The 21894-nt window shown below is 34.9% G+C and overlaps 1 protein-coding gene across 1 annotated transcript; it reads left to right on the top strand.

The window, feature by feature from the left end:
- The first annotated feature begins 1151 nt into the window (after positions 1-1151).
- LOC107912748 (LEAF RUST 10 DISEASE-RESISTANCE LOCUS RECEPTOR-LIKE PROTEIN KINASE-like 2.4) lies at positions 1152-6507 on the top strand. Its single transcript, XM_016841055.2, has 3 exons — positions 1152-2032; positions 4104-4148; positions 5317-6507. The coding sequence occupies exons 1-3, from the start codon at positions 1192-1194 to the stop codon at positions 6384-6386; spliced, it is 1956 nt and encodes a 651-aa protein (XP_016696544.1). The 5' UTR covers positions 1152-1191; the 3' UTR covers positions 6387-6507.
- Positions 6508-21894: the final 15387 nt, after the last annotated feature.

The raw sequence follows: 21894 nt of genomic DNA, 5'->3' as shown, positions 1-21894 counted from the left end.
TTTACTACGATGTTTGTATTGGTGTCTTTTTGTGTTGTATTCATGTGTCGGTAGAGGTGTGCATGGGCCGGGCTACTTGGCCCGGACCAAAGGCCAGCCCGAAAAATGGGAGGGTTCGGGTAAAAATATAGGCCCGAAATATGGGTTTGGGTAAAAAAACGAGGCCCGTTTAGAAAACGGGCCGGGATCAGGTAGAACTTTTTTGGCCCGAGCCCGGCCCAAATTATATACTAAATATATATTTTTTTTATTTTTAATCATATTTACATTTTATTTTCAATTTTAATATAATCACTTTTTATTATATTTTCAATTTGTGTATTATTTTAAGAATTATTTTAGTATCATTTTTTATTTGTTTCTTATTTTAATATTTGTTTTAAATGTATTTGATTTATTATATTTTAAAATTTTTTTATTTAATGAAATAAGCAAAAAAAATAATATTGGCCGGGCCAGGCCCAGGCTTAACAATTTTATTTCGGTCCGGACTTAGATAAAATTTTAGGCCAATATTTCGAGCCGGGCCAAGCTCGGGCCAAAAAAACGGGGCTAAAATTTTGTTTGGGCCTGGCCATGTGTCGGTGTCTTTTCATGTTGAAGTTGTCTTGAGTAATCGGGCAATCCGCGTATTGTGTCTAGTGTCTGCTTTTAGTGTTAGCCGTGCAGTTATGAAATGTGTTAGAAATTTTCAACACAATTATAACAGATCTTTATAACAAGGTACATACTCTTTGTAGAATTTTAAATTTTTAAAATTTTTTATTTTTCGGGTTTAAAAAATAAATTTAATTATTAGCATGGTAAAAAAATGTTAATATCATTGGTTTTGGTATGAAAATAAAATAAATTTTAATCTCTACGTCTTAAATCTTAAAAATAAAATAAAATAACGTTATGAATCTAAAATCTGTACGCCTTAAATCTTGCACTTTATATTATTTTTAAAAATGATTCGGTATCAGTAGTATGAATGGAGCTTTTACTACGACAACGATAAATTGGAACAGTGCAAAATTCAGGTCACAATGTAAATCACGCTGCATGAGTCTTTTCAAGTCAACTTTATAGTCTAAGTCTTTCTTTTGATAAACTTTCCCTTTATTTAGACCCAATCAATCCTTTCTATCTGTACTTCCCTAATTTGCCTTGTTCGGTTTTCCATCAATCCTCAGAAAAGAAAAAAAGAGAATGATTTATCATTGCTTCTCATCATCATTACCTGATCTTCCACTTCGTCTGTACTTTTCCTTATTCTTCATCATCTTCGGTTTTCCTCTTTCACTAAGCGATCATGATCTGTACCAGAACTGTCGCGATGCAGTCTTCAAATGCGGGAATATCTCCGCCGGATTTCCTTTCTTTGGTGGCCAACGAGCGATGGAATGTGGACGACTCGGTCTCGAGCTTCGCTGCGACAACAAAAATACAACAACGATCGTAATTAGTGATATAGAATATCGGGTTCTGGCCATCCATCGGGATCGTCATATTCTAAGGATTGCGAGGCAAGACCTCATCAAGTACGATGGCCTTTGTAGCCCTCAAATTATCCCAACTCGGAATTCGGTCCTCGATTCCGAGCTGTTTTCACCTGGTCTTGGTTATGCCAACGTTACTTTGTTTTACGACTGCCAATCTTCCATCTCCTCAAGCAGTACTCTCGGGTTCTTCCCTTGCGATAACGCCGGTTCCATTTACAGTAACGTTTCCGTTGCGACGCGAAGTAATATCCGACCGAAGAGATGCTCGGCTAATGTTACTGTTCCGATTCTTCGATCTTCCCTGGAGGGATCACTGAATTCTTTGTTGGGGTTGAAAGAAGCCTTGAAAAGAGGAGTGGAAGTAGAATGGTATTGGAAGGACAGCGAAGCTTGCGGGAAGTGCAATGATTCCGGCGGAGCCTGCGGTTTCTTTGGGCCGGCGGAGAATCAAACAGTGTTCTGCTATTGCCCTTTCATGTTTGACAATTCGCACGATGACGGACAATGCATTCGCGTTATTTCTTCACCATCCCCAACGACTGCCCGAGGTATGTAATTTTTATACCTTTAAAAATTCTTTGTTCAAGTCTCACTATTTCAAAATGATTAAAAATGATGTTATCAAAAATTTCTATTGGATTAAACTTTAATAATTAATTAAAATCTGTTTTATATACGGTTTTATGGATATTATCTTATTAGAATAGTGACATTATTGATGAATAAAAAGATTACAAGTTATAGAAAAAACAATACTTGAGTCAAAACAACCCAATAACGTCTAACCAGCAAAGCATAAAGAATAAGAACACCTTTTATATAGATACAAGACGACACCTAGTGAACTGCAACGGATACCCCATAACATCAAGCAGCCAACCATTGTTAAAGGCAGACAGCTTACGGGATCTTGAGCTTTTACATTACCAACCGTCACTGTCTGGTTCAAATGCATCAAAACTATTTATATTAAATTAAAATTTCTCATCTCAAAATTATGTATTTAAAACATAAAAGATTTTTTTTAAATAGTATATAATAAATAATTAAATATATTTTTTAAAATTAATTAATAATAACAAATGAAATGTATATAATATTAAAATAAAAAAATAGATTAAATTTTAATAAAATGAAATTTAAACATGTAAATATATCAGATTAAGAATACATAAATATTTTGATTGAGTTGGTGTTGCCAGTAACTAGATCTAGACTTCATCATGAGCCGAGTTGGGTCGATGCAAAATTTTAGGTCTAGGCCTACCTCGGCTTGAAAAGTAGGTCTAAAATTTTACCTTAACTCAACCCATATTAAAATGCTAAACTCGAGCCTAATCGACCCAACCCAACCCAACCGTATTATTTTTATATAAATTTTTTTTAAAAATATAAGACATCGAATACACTAAAAATATTAAAATAAATGTTTCTTAAAACTTGAAAATACAAAAAAAAATTATAGGCATGTAATTTGGGCTGAACTAGGCCTAGACCAAAAAATTTGTCTAACCCTCGACTTGTTTAGAAAGTGGACCTTATTTTTTATCCAAGCTAATTTTTCGAGCATTTTTTTTTCAAATCCTCCTAATTTTTGTACGGGTCTTTGGACTTACGCCGGTGGCCTGACCCATGATCAAATATAATTAGATCTCGTCTCAATTGTTAAATTACTAAAATATCATTATTTTAAAAAAAATAAATATTAATTTGAAGTGTTATATATATTTTATATAAAATTTAAAAAAATAAATGCTTATAATAAAATTGGTATGTAAGACATCATAATAACACTCCCAACTTTAGGATTTCGATAAAAAGTAATTTTTATAATATTTATAAAACAAATATACAACACAATTGTTTCATTATATAGAAAATTATCTGAATAGCCGAATAAAGGAATTTTGGGCTTGATAGCCACTCCCCTGAAAAACTGCAAAGAAGACGATTCGCTACTTCCGAATCGCTGCATCCAGCTCCTCCAGTCTCCTCGATTGGCCCCCTTCGCCGTTGTGATCCCCTTAGTTCACTATTTTATTGTATATAGAGTCGAGTGCCTGTCTTTGATTCGGGTTTGGATATTCTACCGTCTTTCCTGCCCCTCTCTCTCTTAATCAAAAGCCCCTAAACCAGTGAGGGTACTTTTCAAGTTAGTTGAGAAGTAGCCATTTGCTTCAAACAGGCACCTTGGACTAGTCTCTTAAATTACCGAGACCCATACATACAAAGATCTAAACATGACAAACTAATATTTGTTAGGTAGGCATCAGCATTGGTTTTAGAGGACAATTCAACACCAAAACATTCTGTATGTAACTTTTATCCATTCCATTAATATTTTTTATATAAATAAATTTATTGAAATAATGATACATCATCAACAAAAAAAAGTTATTTCAACTTTTTTTGTTTTTATTTTTATGATTTATTATTATCCAATTCAGTACGTTTATTTTATCAAATATAAATCATACTTTGCTTTTTCCTCAAGAAACTCATTATACTGGTTTCATTTGAATTTTGTTAGAATCTTAAAAAAAAATGTTGGAATTATTAAAATGATTAAAACTGCAGAATAAACTAATTTACTGCTTCTGCCATATATTTTACTCGCAGAATCCAAAGCTAAATCGAAATCGAGGCTGAATCTAATATTTATAGGTATGAATCAATTTGTTCTACTATCAAAATTTCTATTCATCAAATGTTTTGTTATTTAAATTTAGTTGAATAAAATGTTTTTAAATTATTTTTTTTAAAAGTAATTTTACTTTCTTTTTTATTATTATTGAAACTTGGTTTTCTTATAGGCTTTTTTTTTTACTATTATCTGAAAGTGGTTCCTCATCTGAGTGACAATGTACTTGAATCAATTAACTAGTTTGGATTTGAATTATAATTCTACCAAAATAGAACTAGTAACCTTCAGTTAGTGGGGGAGAGAGGGAGAAGGGTTAGAGTAAATGTGCTCATAGATTGAGTAGGGTCGAGTCTAATTATAATATTAATATACTTTATATTTGTCTAAACTTAGTCCAGCCCATTATAGTCTAAAATTTTACTCAAACATACCCATATTTGCAAAAAAATTAATCCAAGCCCATTTTAAACTCGTCCATATTATTTTTTAAAATATTTATATTATATTATTTTAATATTTAATTTTTTATTTTTTTATATAGTCATTTTAACATTATTTTAATGTTTATATTAGAGTAGTATTATATATTTAGTATAAGTTCATTTTTCAATGTGTTATAACTTACATAATATATAAAAAATAATATAAAATATTATAAATTTAAAAATGGATCCGATTGGGAGCTTAAGCCTAATCCATATTTTAAACGGACCTAATTTTGTTACCCAATTTAATTTTCTGAGCATAATCCTTTTACCATAACCCTCTCAAATTTCAGGCAGACTTTCGAGCCTAAGTGAATAGCTTGGCTTATGAATAGATCTAGGTACGGGTGAGTGATGGTGAGGGGAGGGATATTTTTTATTTTATTTAACATTAATATAATTATTTTTATTTAATATTATTATAATTTTTTATTTAACTAGGTTTTAATAAGGTGCTAATGTGGCACTTCTTGATTGGCTCTACCTTTTTTTTTTAAAATGGAGTGTATCAGTAAAGGCCAACTGTGGTTATGAATAAAGTTTAGATTAAAAGGCCTCTTATTGAATTAAGCCTATTATTTATTTTAAGATTTTTTGTTTAACTCTATTCATTTTTTTTAAGTAATAATTTTTTACTTAATTAATCTTATTGATATTCATTTATAAATGATTAAGTAAAAGTTGATTAATACACCATGAACAGGATTGACGGTTGCTGTAACCATCACCGTTGTATTGGTTTCTGCTATATGCTTCTTTGTGTTAAGGTTAAAAGGGAAATCACCATCAAGTCATCTATGGAAGGGGAAGAAGAACGGCAATGCTAGGATTGAAGAATTCATTGCAAAGTTTGGTTCTCTAGCTCCGAATCGATATTTTTATGGAGACATTAAGAAAATGACAAATAAGTTTAAAGATAAATTAGGTGAAGGAGGGTATGGTAGTGTATACAAAGGAAAATTGCTGGACGGTCGTTTCGTGGCGGTCAAAATCCTAAGTGAATTCAAAGATAATGGAGAGGAATTTATGAATGAAGTAGCCAGCATCAGTAGAACTTCTCATGTCAACATAGTGACTCTTTTGGGTTTCTGTTTTGAGAGATCAAAAAGAGCTTTGGTTTATGAATTCATGCCCAATGGATCTTTGGACGGGTTTATTTATAATAAAGGACCACGTAGTCAAAGTTGTCAATTAGAGTGGAAATCTTTGTACAACATTGCAATTGGCATCGCTAGAGGACTCGAATACTTGCATCAAGGTTGCAACACTCGGATCTTGCACTTCGACATTAAACCTCACAATATCCTTTTAGATGAAAACTTTTGTCCCAAAATCTCTGATTTCGGTTTGTCTAAGTTATGTGAACGAAAGGAAAGCATTATTGCAAATACAGGTGCTAGAGGAACTGTTGGATATATAGCTCCTGAAGTGTTTTGTCGAAATTTTGGTGGTGTTTCTCATAAATCAGATGTCTACAGCTATGGAATGATGCTCCTTGAAATGATCGGAGGAAGAAAAAATAAAAATATTGAGGGTTCCCAAACTAGTGAAACATATTTTCCCTTATGGATATATAACCATCTTGATCAACCCATGAACTGCAATCCTAATGAAGTAATATCTGTAGAGGAAGAGGAAATAACAAGGAAACTAATCATAGTGAGCCGTTGGTGCACTCAAACCAATCCAGTAGACCGACCATCAATGACTAAAGTATTAGAAATGTTACAAGGAAACTCTCAATCATTAGTACTTCCATCGCAACTCACCTAAAAATGTTGCAGACTTCTTGTTAACTTGAGTAATTTGTTCATGTTGAAGCAATTTTGGGAAAATGTTCATTTTGATCTCATGTTTTCTTTAGTGTTAGTTGTGTATATATAAATAGAACAATTTAAATGTGTAAAATTTTAAACATAAATCTATAGTATACCTATATGATATTATGCTTATTAAACATATATTTTGTGGAAATAATTTTATAAATATTAAAAGATGATTGAGAAAAACAGAAAAAAATCCTAAAAGGTTTTGTCTTCATAAATCACAAAACAGAATGGAAGATACATGGATTCCATTAAAAAAAAAAAAAGGCAAAGATAAGATTTGATTGAAGATTCGTAATAGAAACCTAAATCTGGGAATAAAATTCAATGTTCCCCTTTTATAGGAATGACAACAAGTTGAATACTTATATTTTTTGAATTATTGAAATCCAAATACGAAAATATGTTGAAATATTTGAATTCATTTATTATCCATAAATTATTCTAGTATTATTATCTAATCTCAAATTTAAAATTAATATATATTTATACTACAATAATGTTTTAGAGAAAAAAAGCTTAGGTGGCATGCTTCAGTATTTGACAAGTGGCATTATATTTATATATAGGGCACATTTGTATTCAATATGTAAAAATGAAAAAAAAGAAGTTGTGTCAAAATGTTTGAATATTATATGACAACAATTATATTTTTAAAAAAATCACTTTTTATATTATTTTCTTAATTTTCGTATATTAAAAAATAGAGAAAAAAATAATGAAATGATTTTAAATTTGTTAAATTAATTATTTTTAATTTTTTTCTTAGTGACATGACTAAATTAAATTTCTTGAAAATTTTAAATTAATTGCAAACATATTCAGTGATATATGAAATATAACTTTACATATTCAACAATTTAAAAGTACAAAAATAAATTAAAAGAATTTTGAATAAAAATAATATCAAACATATTCAATAACTTCACATTCTTTACGCTATAAACAGTGAAATTGCATAATGTTTACAAATAAATTTATTTTATTTTATTTTATTTATTCTTCACCCTAAAAAAAATAAAATCAATACAAATTTATCACAATACAAACCATTAATATTCTGAAAGTAAAATTTTTATATCATTTTATTTTTACCTTTTCATTTATAATAATTCCGAAAGGTTAAAATTTTTGCAACTATTTTTTAATAAATAAATGTAATATACTTTAATTAAATTTGTGCATTGTATAATGCCTTCAACCAAATCCGATTCATCGGGTCCAGATCTTGAGTGTTTCTATGCATAATACTTAAAAAGATCTTGTCAAGCAACTTTGCTATAAAGGATATGGGTGTAACAAATGTTGTTCTTGATATTAAAATAACCCGAGAGGAAAGCACTATAACTTTATAACAATCACATTACATTGCAAATATGCTTAAAAAATTTTATCTTTTCAATTATATATTAGCATCTACACCCATGGATCCTCAAATAAAATTAGTATCTAATACTGGTAGGAAAATTGGTCAATTGAATTATTCAAGTCTGATTGATTGTCTTATGTACATAACGAATTGTACAAGACCAGATATTGCATGTGCTTTTAGGAAATTGAGTAAGTACACGAGTAATCCAAGTATTTTGTTTTAGCAAGCTGTAAATTGAGTACTTAGGTACTTAATGAGAACTCTTAACTACGGGTTGTGCTATAATGGGTATCCTTCAGTTTTAGAAAGGTATTCGGATGCTGGTTGGATTACAAGTTTGGACTATCATGCTTCTACTAATGGATGGATCTTCATTCTTAGTGGATATGTTGGTTCTTGGGGTTCCAAGAAACAAACATGTATTCCACCATGACAACTAAATTTATTGCATTAGTTGCTACATCTAGCAAATCAGAATGGTTAAAAAATTTGCTTTATAATTTATTTCTATGGCCTAAACCAATTTCACCTATTTCTATTTATTGTGGTAGCGAGACTACTCTAGTAAATGCATATAGCCAAGTATAAAATGGAAAGTCTAAACACATTGGATTAAGACATAGCTATATCTGACAATTAATCTTTGATTGAGTGATCACTATTAATTATGTGAGGTTAAGTGACAACTTGGTGGATCCTTTGACAAAAGATCTTGCTAGAGATGCAGTCAATAATACCTCAAAAGGGATAGAACTCAAGCCTATTAATTAGAGTCACCCATGATGGAAACTTGACTTAACGCTTAGTATAACGTCAAGTCTTAAGTTCAATGAGACAAAGTACATAATTAGTATGTAACTGTTAGCACTATAAATAAACTCATCTTAAGATTAAATTGCTAGGTACTCGTAATGATAAAGGGAAGGATTTGTAATGTACTTTTAACGGACCCATAACATAAATATGTTAGAGTGTTATAATTACTAAAACACTCTTGATAAGATTGTAGCGACCTAAAAATTGGGCACGGGCGCTAATCGAAATAAATATTGAAAATTTGAAAACAAAATCTCGATCTATTTGAAAAGGGAGTCGCCACCGATCTTTTTTCATAGGTGTGATCGGACACCTAATAAATTCTCTTTTTAGAAGAAAAATTTATTTTTAAACTTTTCTAAAAAGAGGTAATTTTAGGTCTACGTGAAGATCCAGAGAAAATTAGAGTTCGGGAGTCGGTTATGCGCGAGGAAGGTATTAGCACCCTCGCGACGCCCAAATTGGTATCTCGTTAAACGCATGTTGTCTTAATTTCAAAATACGAGTTCCATTTAATATTTAGTCGTGATCCGATTGAAATATGAAAACTTTTTTTAAGACACGAGAATTTTGAAGCACGAAATTTTTTTTAAAAAATGAAAGTTTTTTTAAAACACGAGAATTTTAAACACGGAAATTTCAAAACACGAAAATTTTTAAAACACGACATTTTTGAAACACGAGAATTTTAAACAAGACATTTTTGAAACACAATTTTTTTCTTAAAAAAATTTAAAATACGAGAATTTTTAAAACACGAGAATTTTTAAAACACGAAAATTTTTGAAACACGGAAATTTTTTAGAGAACGAATTTTTTTTAAATCACCGGAGTTTTTGAAAACACGAAAATCTTTGAAACACCTGGAATTTTGAAAACACGAAGATTTTTGAAACACGAAAATTTTTTGAAAATACGAAGATTTTTTTTTAACACGGAAATTTTTGAAACACGGTCATTTTTTTGAAAACACGAAAATTTTTGAAAGACATGATTTTTTTGAAAATACGGAAATTTATAAAACACGAAAATTTTTTCTGAAAACAAGAAAATTTTTGAAACACTAGAATTTTGAAAACGCGAAGATTTTTGAAACATGAGAATTTTTAAAAGCACGAGGATTATTGAAATTACAATTTTTTTGAATATTTTTTTATTTTTAAAAGGGCGTATCGAGTTTAACGCAAACCAGTGATATTCACCCAACGTAGCGATGAAATCAACGATTTTATGTTAAATCGATTCGTTGCCTTATTTATTAAAATTATTTAAAATAAAATAAAATAAAAATCAAATTAAATTAAAAATATAAATATAAATATGCATAAAATGCTAATAATATTAAAACGAAATAACATAAAAATACGAGCATTAAAATAAAATAAACGAAATTACCGAAAAGCTACCGAAATACGAGCTTCGTCGAACGGGTTACACGAATTGAACCTCTTTTTCTTGTTTTTTCTTTTTTCTTTTTCTCTCTTTTTCTTTTTTTCTCTTTTTTTTTTGCTGGGCTGGCCGGTTGGGCTGCTGGCTTGGGCCTGGCCTGCTGGTGTGGGTGGTCTGCTACTGCACTGGGCCTGGGGGCCTGCTGGGCCTGCTGCTGCGCTGGGCCTGCATTTGGGCTGCTTCTTTCTTCTTCTTTTTTCTGCTTCTTTCTTCTTCTTTTTTGCTGCTTTTTTTTTGCTTTGGTTTTTTTTTGGGCTTGTTTCTTTTTTTTTTATTTTTGTTGTTTTTTCTTGGGCTGCTGGGTCGGATCGGGTCGTAGGTGGGTTGGGTCGGGTTGACCCGACTGTTATAATATTTTTTATTATTTCTTTTCTTTTTCTTTTTTCTTTCTTTCTTCTTCCTCTTTTCTTTTTCCTTCTTCTTCATTCTTCTTCTTCAAAGTCTAGCCTCCACCACCGCTTGCGCCGCCGCTACCTCCTCCGACGCCGGTACTCTTTCTTTTCTTCTCCTCTTTCTCTTTTCTTCTCTTTTCTTCTTTTTTCCTTCGAAAAAATCTCTCTTTTTGCAAGTTTTTTTTATTTTTTTTCGTGGGTGTGGGTTTGATTTTGGGGTTTTAAACCCATTTTATAGTTGATATTTGCTTCCTTTTTGCAGGTGGTAGGTGAAGAAGGAGCAGCCACCCATGTTTGTGGCCTGAAAATCTGGGAAGTGGGTGCCCCAAATCACGTAACTTGTCTGAAGGACCAAATCACAAATGCAGCAAAACTTCTGGGGCTAAATGTAATTTTTAGAAAATTTAGGATTAAAATGAAATTTAATGAAAGTTTAGGGGTCTAAGTGAAATTTAAAGAAAGTTTAAGGGTCAAAATGAAATTTAGGAAAAGTTTAGGGGTCAAAATGCAATTTTTATTTTTAAAATTTTTTTTTTTGAAATTTTGAAAATTAAACACAAACTCTAGTCGGACAAAAATTTAGTGCTTACAACTGCCCCTCTTTGCTTATCATTGTGAAACAAGGATAGTGCAAAGACTTAAAAGCACTAAATTTTGTTCAATTGTCCAATCTTTATTCTTTACTCGGCATGTGATCCTGAGCTCAAATCATTTCTCGCAATATGAATTGACTATTTAAAACTAGACATTAAAATAGAAATTGAAAATAGCTCAGCACGTGAGCCAAGGCTCAACTCACTTCTCGCAATATGAGTTGATTTTTGAAAACAGAATTTGCAAAAGGCTCAACTCACCTCTCGCAATATGAGTTGATTTTTGAAAAATAGAAAAAGGCTCAACTCACCTCTCGCAATATGAGTTGGTTTTTGAAAAATAGAAATTAAAAGGCTCAACTCATCTCTCGCAATATGGTTGATTTTTTAAAAACAGAAATTAAAAGGCTCAACTCACCTCTCGCAATATGAGTTGATTTTTGAAAAACAGAAATTAAAAGGCTCAACTCATCTCTCGCAATATGAGTTGATTTTTGAAAAACAGAAACTGAAAAGTAGAAATTGAAAATACATCAGCGTGCCCTGAGGCTCAACTCACCTCTTGCAATATGAGTTGATTTTTTTTTTTGAAACACAGAAATTAAAAAACAGAAATTAAAAACAGAATTTGAAAAGACCTCAGCGTGTGGCCTGAGACTCAACTCACCTCTTGCAATATGAGTTGATTTGAAAAGTAGAATTAGTAAAGCAGAAATTGAAAATACCTCAGCGTGCCTTGAGACTTAACTCATCTCTCGCAATATGAGTTAAGTTTTGAAAAGCAGAAATTGAAAATACCTCAATGTGTCTTGAGGCTCAACTCATTTCTCGCAATATGAGTTGAATTTTGAAAACAAAGATTGAAATTACCTCAACGTGTCTTGAGGCTCAACTCATTTCTCGCAATATGAGTTGAATTTTGAGAAGAAGAAATTGAAAATACCTCAACGTGTCTTGAGGCTCAACTCATTTCTCGCAATATGAGTTGAATTTTGAAAACAGAAATTGAAAATACCTCAACGTGTCTTGAGGCTCAACTCATTTCTCGCAATATGAGTTGAATTTTGAAAACAGAAATTGAAATTACCTCAACGTGTCTTGAGGCTCAACTCATTTCTCGCAATATGAGTTGATTTTGAAAAACAAAAATTAAAAGGCTTAACTCACCTCTCGCAATATGAGTCAATTTAAAACATAAACTAAAAATACCTCAATGTGTCTTGAGGCTCAACTCATTTCTCGCAATATGAGTTGAATTTTGAAAACAGAAATTGAAATTACCTCAACGTGTCTTGAGGCTCAACTCATTTCTCGCAATATGAGTTGAATTTTGAGAAGCAGAAATTGAAAATACCTCAACGTGTCTTGAGGCTCAACTCATTTCTCGCAATATGAGTTGAATTTTGAAAACAGAAATTGAAATTACCTCAACGTGTCTTGAGGCTCAACTCATTTCTCGCAATATGAGTTGAATTTTGAAAACAGAAATTGAAATTACCTCAACGTGTCTTGAGGCTCAACTCATTTCTCGCAATATGAGTTGAATTTTGAAAACAAAGATTGAAATTACCTCAACGTGTCTTGAGGCTCAACTCATTTCTCGCAATATGAGTTGAATTTTGAAAAGCAGAAATTGAAAATACCTCAGCGTGTCCTGAGGCTCAACTCATTTCTCGCAATATAAGTTGAATTTTGAAAACAGAAATTGAAATTACGTCAGCGTGTCCTGAGGCTCAACTCATTTCTCGCAATATGAGTTGATTTTTTTTAACAACAGAAATTAAAATTACCTCAGCGTGTCCTGAGGCTCAACTCACCTCTAGCAATATGAGTTGATTTTGAAAAACATAAATTAAAAGGCTTAACTCACCTCTCGCAATATGAGTCAATTTAAAACATAAACTAAAAATACCTTGGCGTGCCCCTAGGCTCAACTCACTTCTCGCAATATGAGTTGATTTTTGAAAAACAGAAATTAAAAGGCTCAACTCACCTCTCGCAATATGAGTTGATTTTTGAAAAATAACAGAAATTGAAATTACCTCAGCGTGTCCTGAGGCTCAACTCACCTCTAGCAATATGAGTTGATTTTGAAAAACAAAAATTAAAAGGCTTAACTCACCTCTCGCAATATGAGTCAATTTAAAACATAAACTAAAAATACCTTGGCCTGCCCCGAGGCTCAACTCACTTCTCGTAATATGAGTTGATTTTTGAAAAACAGAAATTAAAAGGCTCAACTCACCTCTCGTGATATGAGTTGATTTTCCTTGGAAAGCATGAACATTAAACATTAAAATACCAAAACCAGTCCTTTGGTAGAACTCGGGTATCTTTTCCTTTGATTCAATGCGACTCTCATTCAAGATTTCTTGCTCTGTTGGAGTACCTGTATATGCCATGTATCATGATATGCACATGTTTGTCTTAAATGCTTTTATGCCTACATGATTATGCGGTGCTCCTTAAGCATGTTTGTCGTATGTCCATTTAGCCACGATTGTTGAGGATCTGCGTTCATTGCTTTGATTCTCGACCTTCTCTTCAGGCCTCATACCTGTCTTCGAGCTTTACGAGTAATCGACGTTTCTCAGATATCACCCTTTTGCCCTTGGTTAAACTTTGTTCTTGCTTTGAAGATCTTGCACTTATCAAATTCTTATCCGGGTAATGCTTGACATTTCTTTTGTTTAGAGCATGTCATTTCACTATTTATCATTAAATAAACACATAATGAGATACATGAGAATGGTCAGGTAGGGACAAAAAGGATATCTCATATTCCTTTATTTCAAATGTGGCAAACAAAGAAAGTTAACCAATGAGAGTAAAAATGTCAAAAAGAAAGAAAAGGTTGTATACAACGGATACAAATGCTCTAGATATTCAACACATGAACTCTTCCACGTTCCTCAATCAATAATCTTTTCGAGCATGGCTTCTTGCGTAGAAAATTTTGAGCTTTCAGAAGTGCTTCAAATACTGTAGTCTCACTACTTGACCTACCGTTCGACCGCCAGGTTTGTTTCATTAGGACGCCCTCTCGGATTTTCATCCTAATCTTTTTGTACTAATCAAGACGCCCTTTTCGGGTTTTCGCCTTGATCCTTTTTTTTTTAAGATGCCCTTTTCGGGTTTTCATCTTAAGCATAATATTTCTTCACCACATCTGAATTCACCGGATTCGGTAACTCCTTCCCATCCATCTCGGTAAGGATTAAAGCTCCTCCTGAGAATGCCTTTTTTACAACGTATGGTCCTTCCCAATTTGGTGCCCATTTTCCTCGTAGGTCTTTTTGTATTGGGAGAATCTTTCTTAGAATGAGTTCTCCTTCATGGAACTTTCTTGGTCGTACCTTCTTGTCATGGGCTGCGATCATTCTCTTTTGGTACATTTGCCCATGACAAATTGCCCTTAGACGTTTTTCTTCAATGAGGTTCAACTGATCATATCGAGCTCGAACCCATTCTGCTTCTTCTAACTTTGATTCCATCAATACTCGCAGAGAGGGGATCTCAACCTCGATAGGTAGCACAGCTTCCATTCCATAGACTAGAGAGAAAGGAGTTGCTCCCGTAGATGTTCGCACAGATGTGCGATATGCAAACAAAGCAAATGGAAGTTTCTCGTGCCAATCTTTATATGTCTCAGTCATTTTCCCAATGATCCTCTTAATGTTCCTGTTAGCTGCTTCAACAGCCCCGTTCATCTTTGGGCGATAGGGCGAGGAATTATGATGCTTTATTTGGAACTGCTCGCACACTTCTTTCATCATCATATTGTTCAGATTCGTGGCATTATCTGAGATGATTCTTTCAGGCAAACCATAACGGCAAATGATTTCCTTTTTCAAAAACTTGCACACTGCAGTCTTCGTCACATTGGCAAACGAAGCGGCTTCAATCCATTTTGTGAAGTAATCGATAACCACAAAAATGAATCGATGTCCATTTGAAGCTTTTGGAGAAATTGGCCCTATGACATCCATGCCCCACATAGAAAAAGGCCACGGAGAAGTCATGACATGAAGGGGTGAAGGGGCTACATGAATTTTATCGCCGTAGATTTGACATTTGTGGCATTTTCTGGCAACATTGATGCAGTCACTTTCCATTGTCAGCCAATAATAACCGAGTCTCATGATCTTTCTGGCCATATTGAAACCATTGGCATGCGTTCCGCAAATTCCCTCATGGACCTCTTCAAGTATTTTTCTGGTTTCAACATCATCCACACATCTCAAAAGCATCTGATCCTTTCCTCTTTTATACAGGATATCCCCATCAAGAACAAATCCCGCTGCCATTCTTCTAATTGTTCTTTTATCGTTCTCATTCGCTTGTTCGGGATACCTTTGATTCTTGATATATTCTAAGATATCATGGAACCAAGGCCGTCCGTCTACTTCTTTCTCAATGCTACAACAGTGTGCAGGGACCTCGTATATGCTCATTTTGAGGGGCATTATTTCTGCTTCTCTACTTGCTTTGAACATTGAAGCCAAAGTGGCTAGGGCATCAGCCAGTTGGTTCTCTTCTCGTGGGAAGTAATGAAAAGTTATTTCTTTGAATTCCTTGGTCAATCCAGCCACTAAATCGCTGTACTTAATCAATTTTGAGTCCCTCACTTCCCATTCTCCACGGATTTGGTAAATTACTAGGGCTGAGTCCCCGTACACCTCCAAGATCTCGATGTTTCGTTCGATAGCTGCACGAAGCCCCATGATACAGGCCTCATATTCTGCGATATTATTGGTACAGAAGAAGTTCAGTCTTGCAGTGAACGGATAATGATTCCCGTCTGGTGATACCAGGATTGCTCCAATTCCATGCCCTAAAGCATTTGACACACCATCAAAGCACATCTTCCATGACTTCTCTTTTGATGACTCGGATTCTATTTCTGTGATGCACATTAAGTCTTCGTCTGGGAAATCGAATCTTAAAGGCTCATATTCCTCTGTCGTTCGAGTTGCTAAGAAGTCAGCTATTGCGCTCCCTTTTATTGACTTCTGACTTACATAGGCAATGTCATATTCCGAAAGGAGGAGCTGCCATCGTGCCATTCTTCCTGATAGTGCCGACGATTCCATCATGTATTTTATTGGGTCCAGCTTTGAAATTAGCCATGTCGTGTGATACAACATATATTGTCTGAGTCTCCGAGCTACCCAAACCAGAGCGCAACAATATTTCTCAACGGACGAATATTTTGCCTCATATTCAGTGAACTTTTTGCTGAGGTAGTAGATCGCCTTTTCTTTCTTTCCTGACTCGTCATGTTGTCCCAGTACGCAACCCATTGAACTTTCGAACACTGTCAGATACAAAATTAATGGTCTTCCCGGAGTTGGCGGTACTAGCACTGGAGGACTGGACAAATATTGTTTTATCTTATCAAAGGTCACTTGGCATTCCTCGTTCCATTCTCCCGGGTTATGTTTTCGAAGAAGCCGAAAGATTGGGTTGCATTGGTTGGTAAGTTGAGCGATAAATCGGGCGATGTAATTTAATCTCCCTAAAAATCCTCTAACTTCCTTTTGCGTGCGCGGAGGTGGTAATTCTTGGATGGCTTTTATTTTATCTGGATCAACTTCGATACATCTTTCACTGACAATGAAGCCTAGCAACTTTCCCGAGGTAGCCCCGAATGTACATTTGGCTGGATTAAGCTTTAGCTGAAACTTTCTCAGCCTTTCGAACAACTTCTTGAGGTTCATTACATGCTCTTCTTCTCCTCGAGATTTAGCAATCATATGTCGACGTAGACCTCTATTTCTTTATGCATCATGTCATGGAATAACGTCACCATAGCCCTCTGATATGTTGCCCCAGCATTCTTTAACCCGAATGGCATCACCTTGTAGCAGAACGTTCCCCACATTGTTATGAAGGTAGTTTTCTCCATATCCTCAGAAGCCATCTTGATCTGAATATACCCCGAGAATCCATCCATGAAAGAAAACAATGAATGTTTTGCTGTGTTGTCCACCAACGTGTCAATATGTGGCAAGGGAAAATTATCTTTTGGGCTTGCTCGATTTAGGTCACGGTAATCCACGCACATTCGTACTTTTCCATCTTTCTTGGTACCGGGACTATGTTAGCCACCCATTCTGGATATTTGGAGGCTTGTAGGAAGCCAGCGTCAAATTGCTTCTTGACTTCCTCTTTTATTTTCAACAGCATTTCGGGCCTCATCCGTCTTAATTTTTGCTGGATGGGCTTGCATTCTGGCTTTAATGGGAGCTTATGGACCACTAAATCTTCATCTAGCCCTGGCATGTCCTGGTATGACCACGCGAAAACATCTTTGTATTCGCGGAGTAAAGTGATCAAACTACGCCTGGTACTTTCTGAGATAGAAGTCCCAATCTTCACTTCTTGTTTCCTCTCTTCAGTGCTCAAATTTATTGTTTCTACAGACTCTTCATGAGGCAGAACCTGTTTATCCTCTTGTTCCACCATTCTTAACAATTCAGGAGACGAGACATAATCTTCAGCATTTTCTTCGGCTTCAAATTCTCCTAAGCAAACAGCCTTCTCAACATCAATTTCAAGATTCGTAACGGGCTTATTCATGTCATCAATATCTGAGCACCTGAAAGTTGAATGGAAAAGGAAGCTATCGGGGGACATCCAAGTATTGGAAACAACAAACAAAATGTTATGTCATGGCAATGAGGCAAATGTAAGGATAGGCTATGAAATGAGAAAATGATTATGAAATTAGTGATAATGCGAAAAATCATGACAAAATACATCTTCATTGAAATTTATTTAAATGATAAAGAGCGAATGCAAACTCTTACAAAAGAACTCTATTATATCTAAGGACACAATAGAAGGTTGATGTTTGGCATTACTCTGAAGGCTTATAAACTACAAGAAGCTCCTCAGCAATCCAATTGTTCAACATGAAACCAGGAGGGCAAGGGCGTATCCTCGAGACATCTTTACTTGCACCAGCTTCTTTGTCAATGACATTTATACTAGCATTCTGAAAATCCTTTTCAATTAATCCCAGCATGTTTCGTGGATCCTCTTGTCCAGGGTACATCATTCCCGCAGATGTAAATGTTTTTGACAAAGGAGGGTACTCTATTGGTTCCCATTTTGGTTCTCGGCCCAAAGTTCTTGCAATTCTTCTCTCTTGATCCTTCTTCCACTGTCTTCTTCTTTGGCGCATGTCAGGCTGGAACCCCAAACCGTATCGGGCCTTGTGGTGCACTGGCTTTAAAGCCCTCACTATTCCTTGCAGATGTCTCCCTAAACCTCTTCTCGCACGAGCTCCCCTTCCTACGGTCAACTTGACACCCATTCTGGTATTTCTCGACAGTTTTGGCATCGGAATTCTATTTCCCTCAGCGACGAAAGTGGCATTGATGAATTCAAGGGATCGAAAGGAACATTCCACTGCATCCTTGCTTACTTCCAGGTATGGCGCATCAGCAGAGATAGATGCGATGATGTTTTCTTCGCCCTCGACTGTGACCAAACAGCCATCCATGATGAATTTCACTTTTTGATGGAGAGATGATGGGACTGCTCCAGCAGAATGAATCCAAGGTCTTCCCAAAAGGCAGTTATAAGAGGGTGTAATGTCCATGACTTGGAATTCGACCTCATAGATGTAGGGGCCCACTTCCAAAGGGATTTTGATCTTTCCCATGACTTCACGCCTCGTCCCGTCGAATGCCCTTACCGTGGAATGACAGGGCTTTAAGTAGGACAAATCTATCGGTATTCTGGAAAGTGTAGCCAATGGCATAACATTTAATGCTGACCCATTATCGATGAGTACGTTCGGTATTATGTAGCCCTTGCAGCGGGTCGTGATATGCAGCGCTTTCACCGAACCTCTACCATTTAGCGGTATCTCATCATCACTAAAATAGATGAAGTTGTCCGCATTCAGATTGTTTACCCACCTATCAAGCTTTTCGACAGATATGTTGTTGGCCACGTAAGCTTGATTTAACACATTCAATAAAGCGTTCCGGTGTGGCTCTGAATTTAACAGTAGAGATAGAACTGAGATTCGTGCTGGCTGCTTGCTCAGTTGTTCCACCACACTATATTCGCTGTGCTTAATAAATTTCAAGAATTCTTGAGCTTCTTCCTCATTCACAGGCTTTTTAGTTTCTTGCACGGGTGGAATTTCTTGCTCGACTTCGACCTCGTGCATCACTGCTTTCCCTTTTTACTTCGAGTCGCTACTTTTCTTTACCGGTTCAACTTCTTTAGAATAGCATCGTCCACTTCGAGTAAAATGACCTACCTCCTCAACATCTTCAATTATGGCTTTGGACTTTTCAACTTCCGGTGTAACGATATTAACATCATATCTCCACGGTACTATTTTGTTGTCCTTATACGGGAAAGGAGATGGTACTTCAATTACCATCTGTGGTTTCAATGGCTCTCTCATCGCGTCGTAATAAATTACCAACGGTCGATCGGCGCTATACGGACAACCTGACGATCGATTGTCAGAGGCACATACTTCTTTCTCATTGGCCCCTCCTTCATTAATGATCTCAATCTCCTTATTATCTATCCGGTCTTGCAGTAACCTTTTAAATTCCTCACATGATTGAATGTCGTGCCCTACAATTCCATGAAAATCATAAAGAACCTGACATTCTTTTCTGAGATTATCGCCGGGGCGACAGAGCAATCCATTCTTAACCAGTGCCTCTCAGATTTTCTGCAGAGGCGTCCTTATTTCTGAAACACATCTTCTGACTTGCCATTCATCTTCTTTCCCCACTGTGCTCACATTCCCTTCAGTATGGTTAGGGAACGGGTTCCCAGTTGCATTACTGGTACTATCGAATCATAGGATACCCGCATCAATTAGTCCTTGAACTCTCCTGTTAAAGGCTAGGCAATTTTCCGTGGAATGTCCCTGGTTTCCCGTATGGTATGCACAACTAGCGAATTGTATGTTTTAACCTCAGCGAACGAGTATGGAATATGCAATGAATGAATGAATGCATGAATGTCAAATGACTGTTAGTCATGAAAGAAATGCAAGAAATTGGTGTTAATTTCAAGATAGCCCCTATTTAGGCATTTCCTTAATCAAAAGAGTCTATTACACAACGTTTCGGTCACTTGTGTAATTGACTCCTCTATCAGAAACCCCTTTTTGGCAACCAATCTCTAATCAACCCTTTCCTAACAAGATGTATATGATGCATGATGAAAAATAGAAATACAGACAAACAACATTGGTTAGCAAAACACATATGATCAGATAAAAATTGTGGAAAATCTAACAAATTAAGCTACTTAGTCCAATGGACTCGATTCCCTTGCATAGAAAGCGAAAGTGCAAAAGGTAAGAGGCGTTCCTCCCGTGCACTTATTTTGGTGACTACTAAACGGACGGAGGTTCAGCATGGCTCTAGTTAGGTGGCTCGTATGGTTCATTATATGCGGTTTTGGTTCTAGATAGGTACTCGAATTGCCCGTACTATCATCTACTAAGATTAACACGGAGCCTCGGTCATAGCCTATCACAGGCTCACGAGTTCAATTCGAGGGGTTACATTTACTTATGCCTATGCGGAGGGACAAGTTAACTCACGAAAGCATAAATCATATGTAACCCGAAAGTATTCACTAGCCTGTACGGAGGGACGAGTTAACTCACGAAGGCGTAGCGTTTACTTTCACTTAAACGGACGGAGCCCGGGTAGAGAGCTCATGTTATGCGAAAATACAAGTGCACGGTGTGTGGGGAACAACTCATAAACCTTTACGTTTCACTTAAAGAAACTAAACCAAAATTAAAACCATAAAAATTAAAAACTGAAAAACAACCAAATAAGCAAGTTAGAAGAAATATTTACAGCACGATACAAATGCATGAATTTTGAAAACGAGATTTTCGGATCACGACCAAATATTTACTTTGAACAAGGAAATTTGAAAATTTTGACAAAACATGTTTAATTCCAGACATGACTCTCAAAAAGGCTTTCCCCAGCGGAGTCGCCAGCTGTAGCAACCTAAAAATTGGGCACGGGCGCTAATCGAAATAAATATTGAAAATTTGAAAACAAAATCTCGATCTATTTGAAAAGGGAGTCGCCACCGATCTTTTTTCATAGGTGTGATCGGACACCTAATAAATTCTCTTTTTAGAAGAAAAATTTATTTTTAAACTTTTCTAAAAAAGAGGTAATTTTAGGTCTACGTGAAGATCCAGAGAAAATTAGAGTTCGGGAGTCGGTTACGCGCGAGGAAGGTATTAGCACCCTCGCGACGCCCAAAATTGGTATCTCGTTAAACACATGTTGTCTTAATTTTCAAAAATACGAGTTCCATTTAATATTTAGTCGTGATCCGATTGAAATATGAAAACTTTTTTTAAGACACGAGAATTTTGAAGCACAAAATTTTTTTTAAAAAATGAAAGTTTTTTTTAAAACACGAGAATTTTTAAACACGGAAATTTCAAAAACACGAAAATTTTTAAAACACGACATTTTTTGAAACACGAGAATTTTTAAAACAAGACATTTTTTGAAACACAATTTTTTTCTTAAAAAAATTTAAAATACGAGAATTTTTAAAACACGAAAATTTTTAAAACACGAAAATTTTTGAAACACGGAAATTTTTTAGAGAACGAATTTTTTTAAAATCACCGGAGTTTTTGAAAACACGAAAATCTTTGAAACACCTGGAATTTTTGAAAACACGAAGATTTTTGAAACACGAAATTTTTTTGAAAATACGAAGATTTTTTTAACACGGAAATTTTTGAAACACGGTCATTTTTTTTGAAAACACGAAAATTTTTGAAAGACATGATTTTTT

This window comes from Gossypium hirsutum, chromosome A11 (genome assembly GCF_007990345.1).
Source record: "Gossypium hirsutum isolate 1008001.06 chromosome A11, Gossypium_hirsutum_v2.1, whole genome shotgun sequence".
Classification (NCBI taxonomy): domain Eukaryota; kingdom Viridiplantae; phylum Streptophyta; class Magnoliopsida; order Malvales; family Malvaceae; genus Gossypium; species Gossypium hirsutum.
The sequence above is the reverse complement of the archived record's forward strand: the minus strand, read 5'-3'. Positions and strand labels throughout refer to the sequence as shown.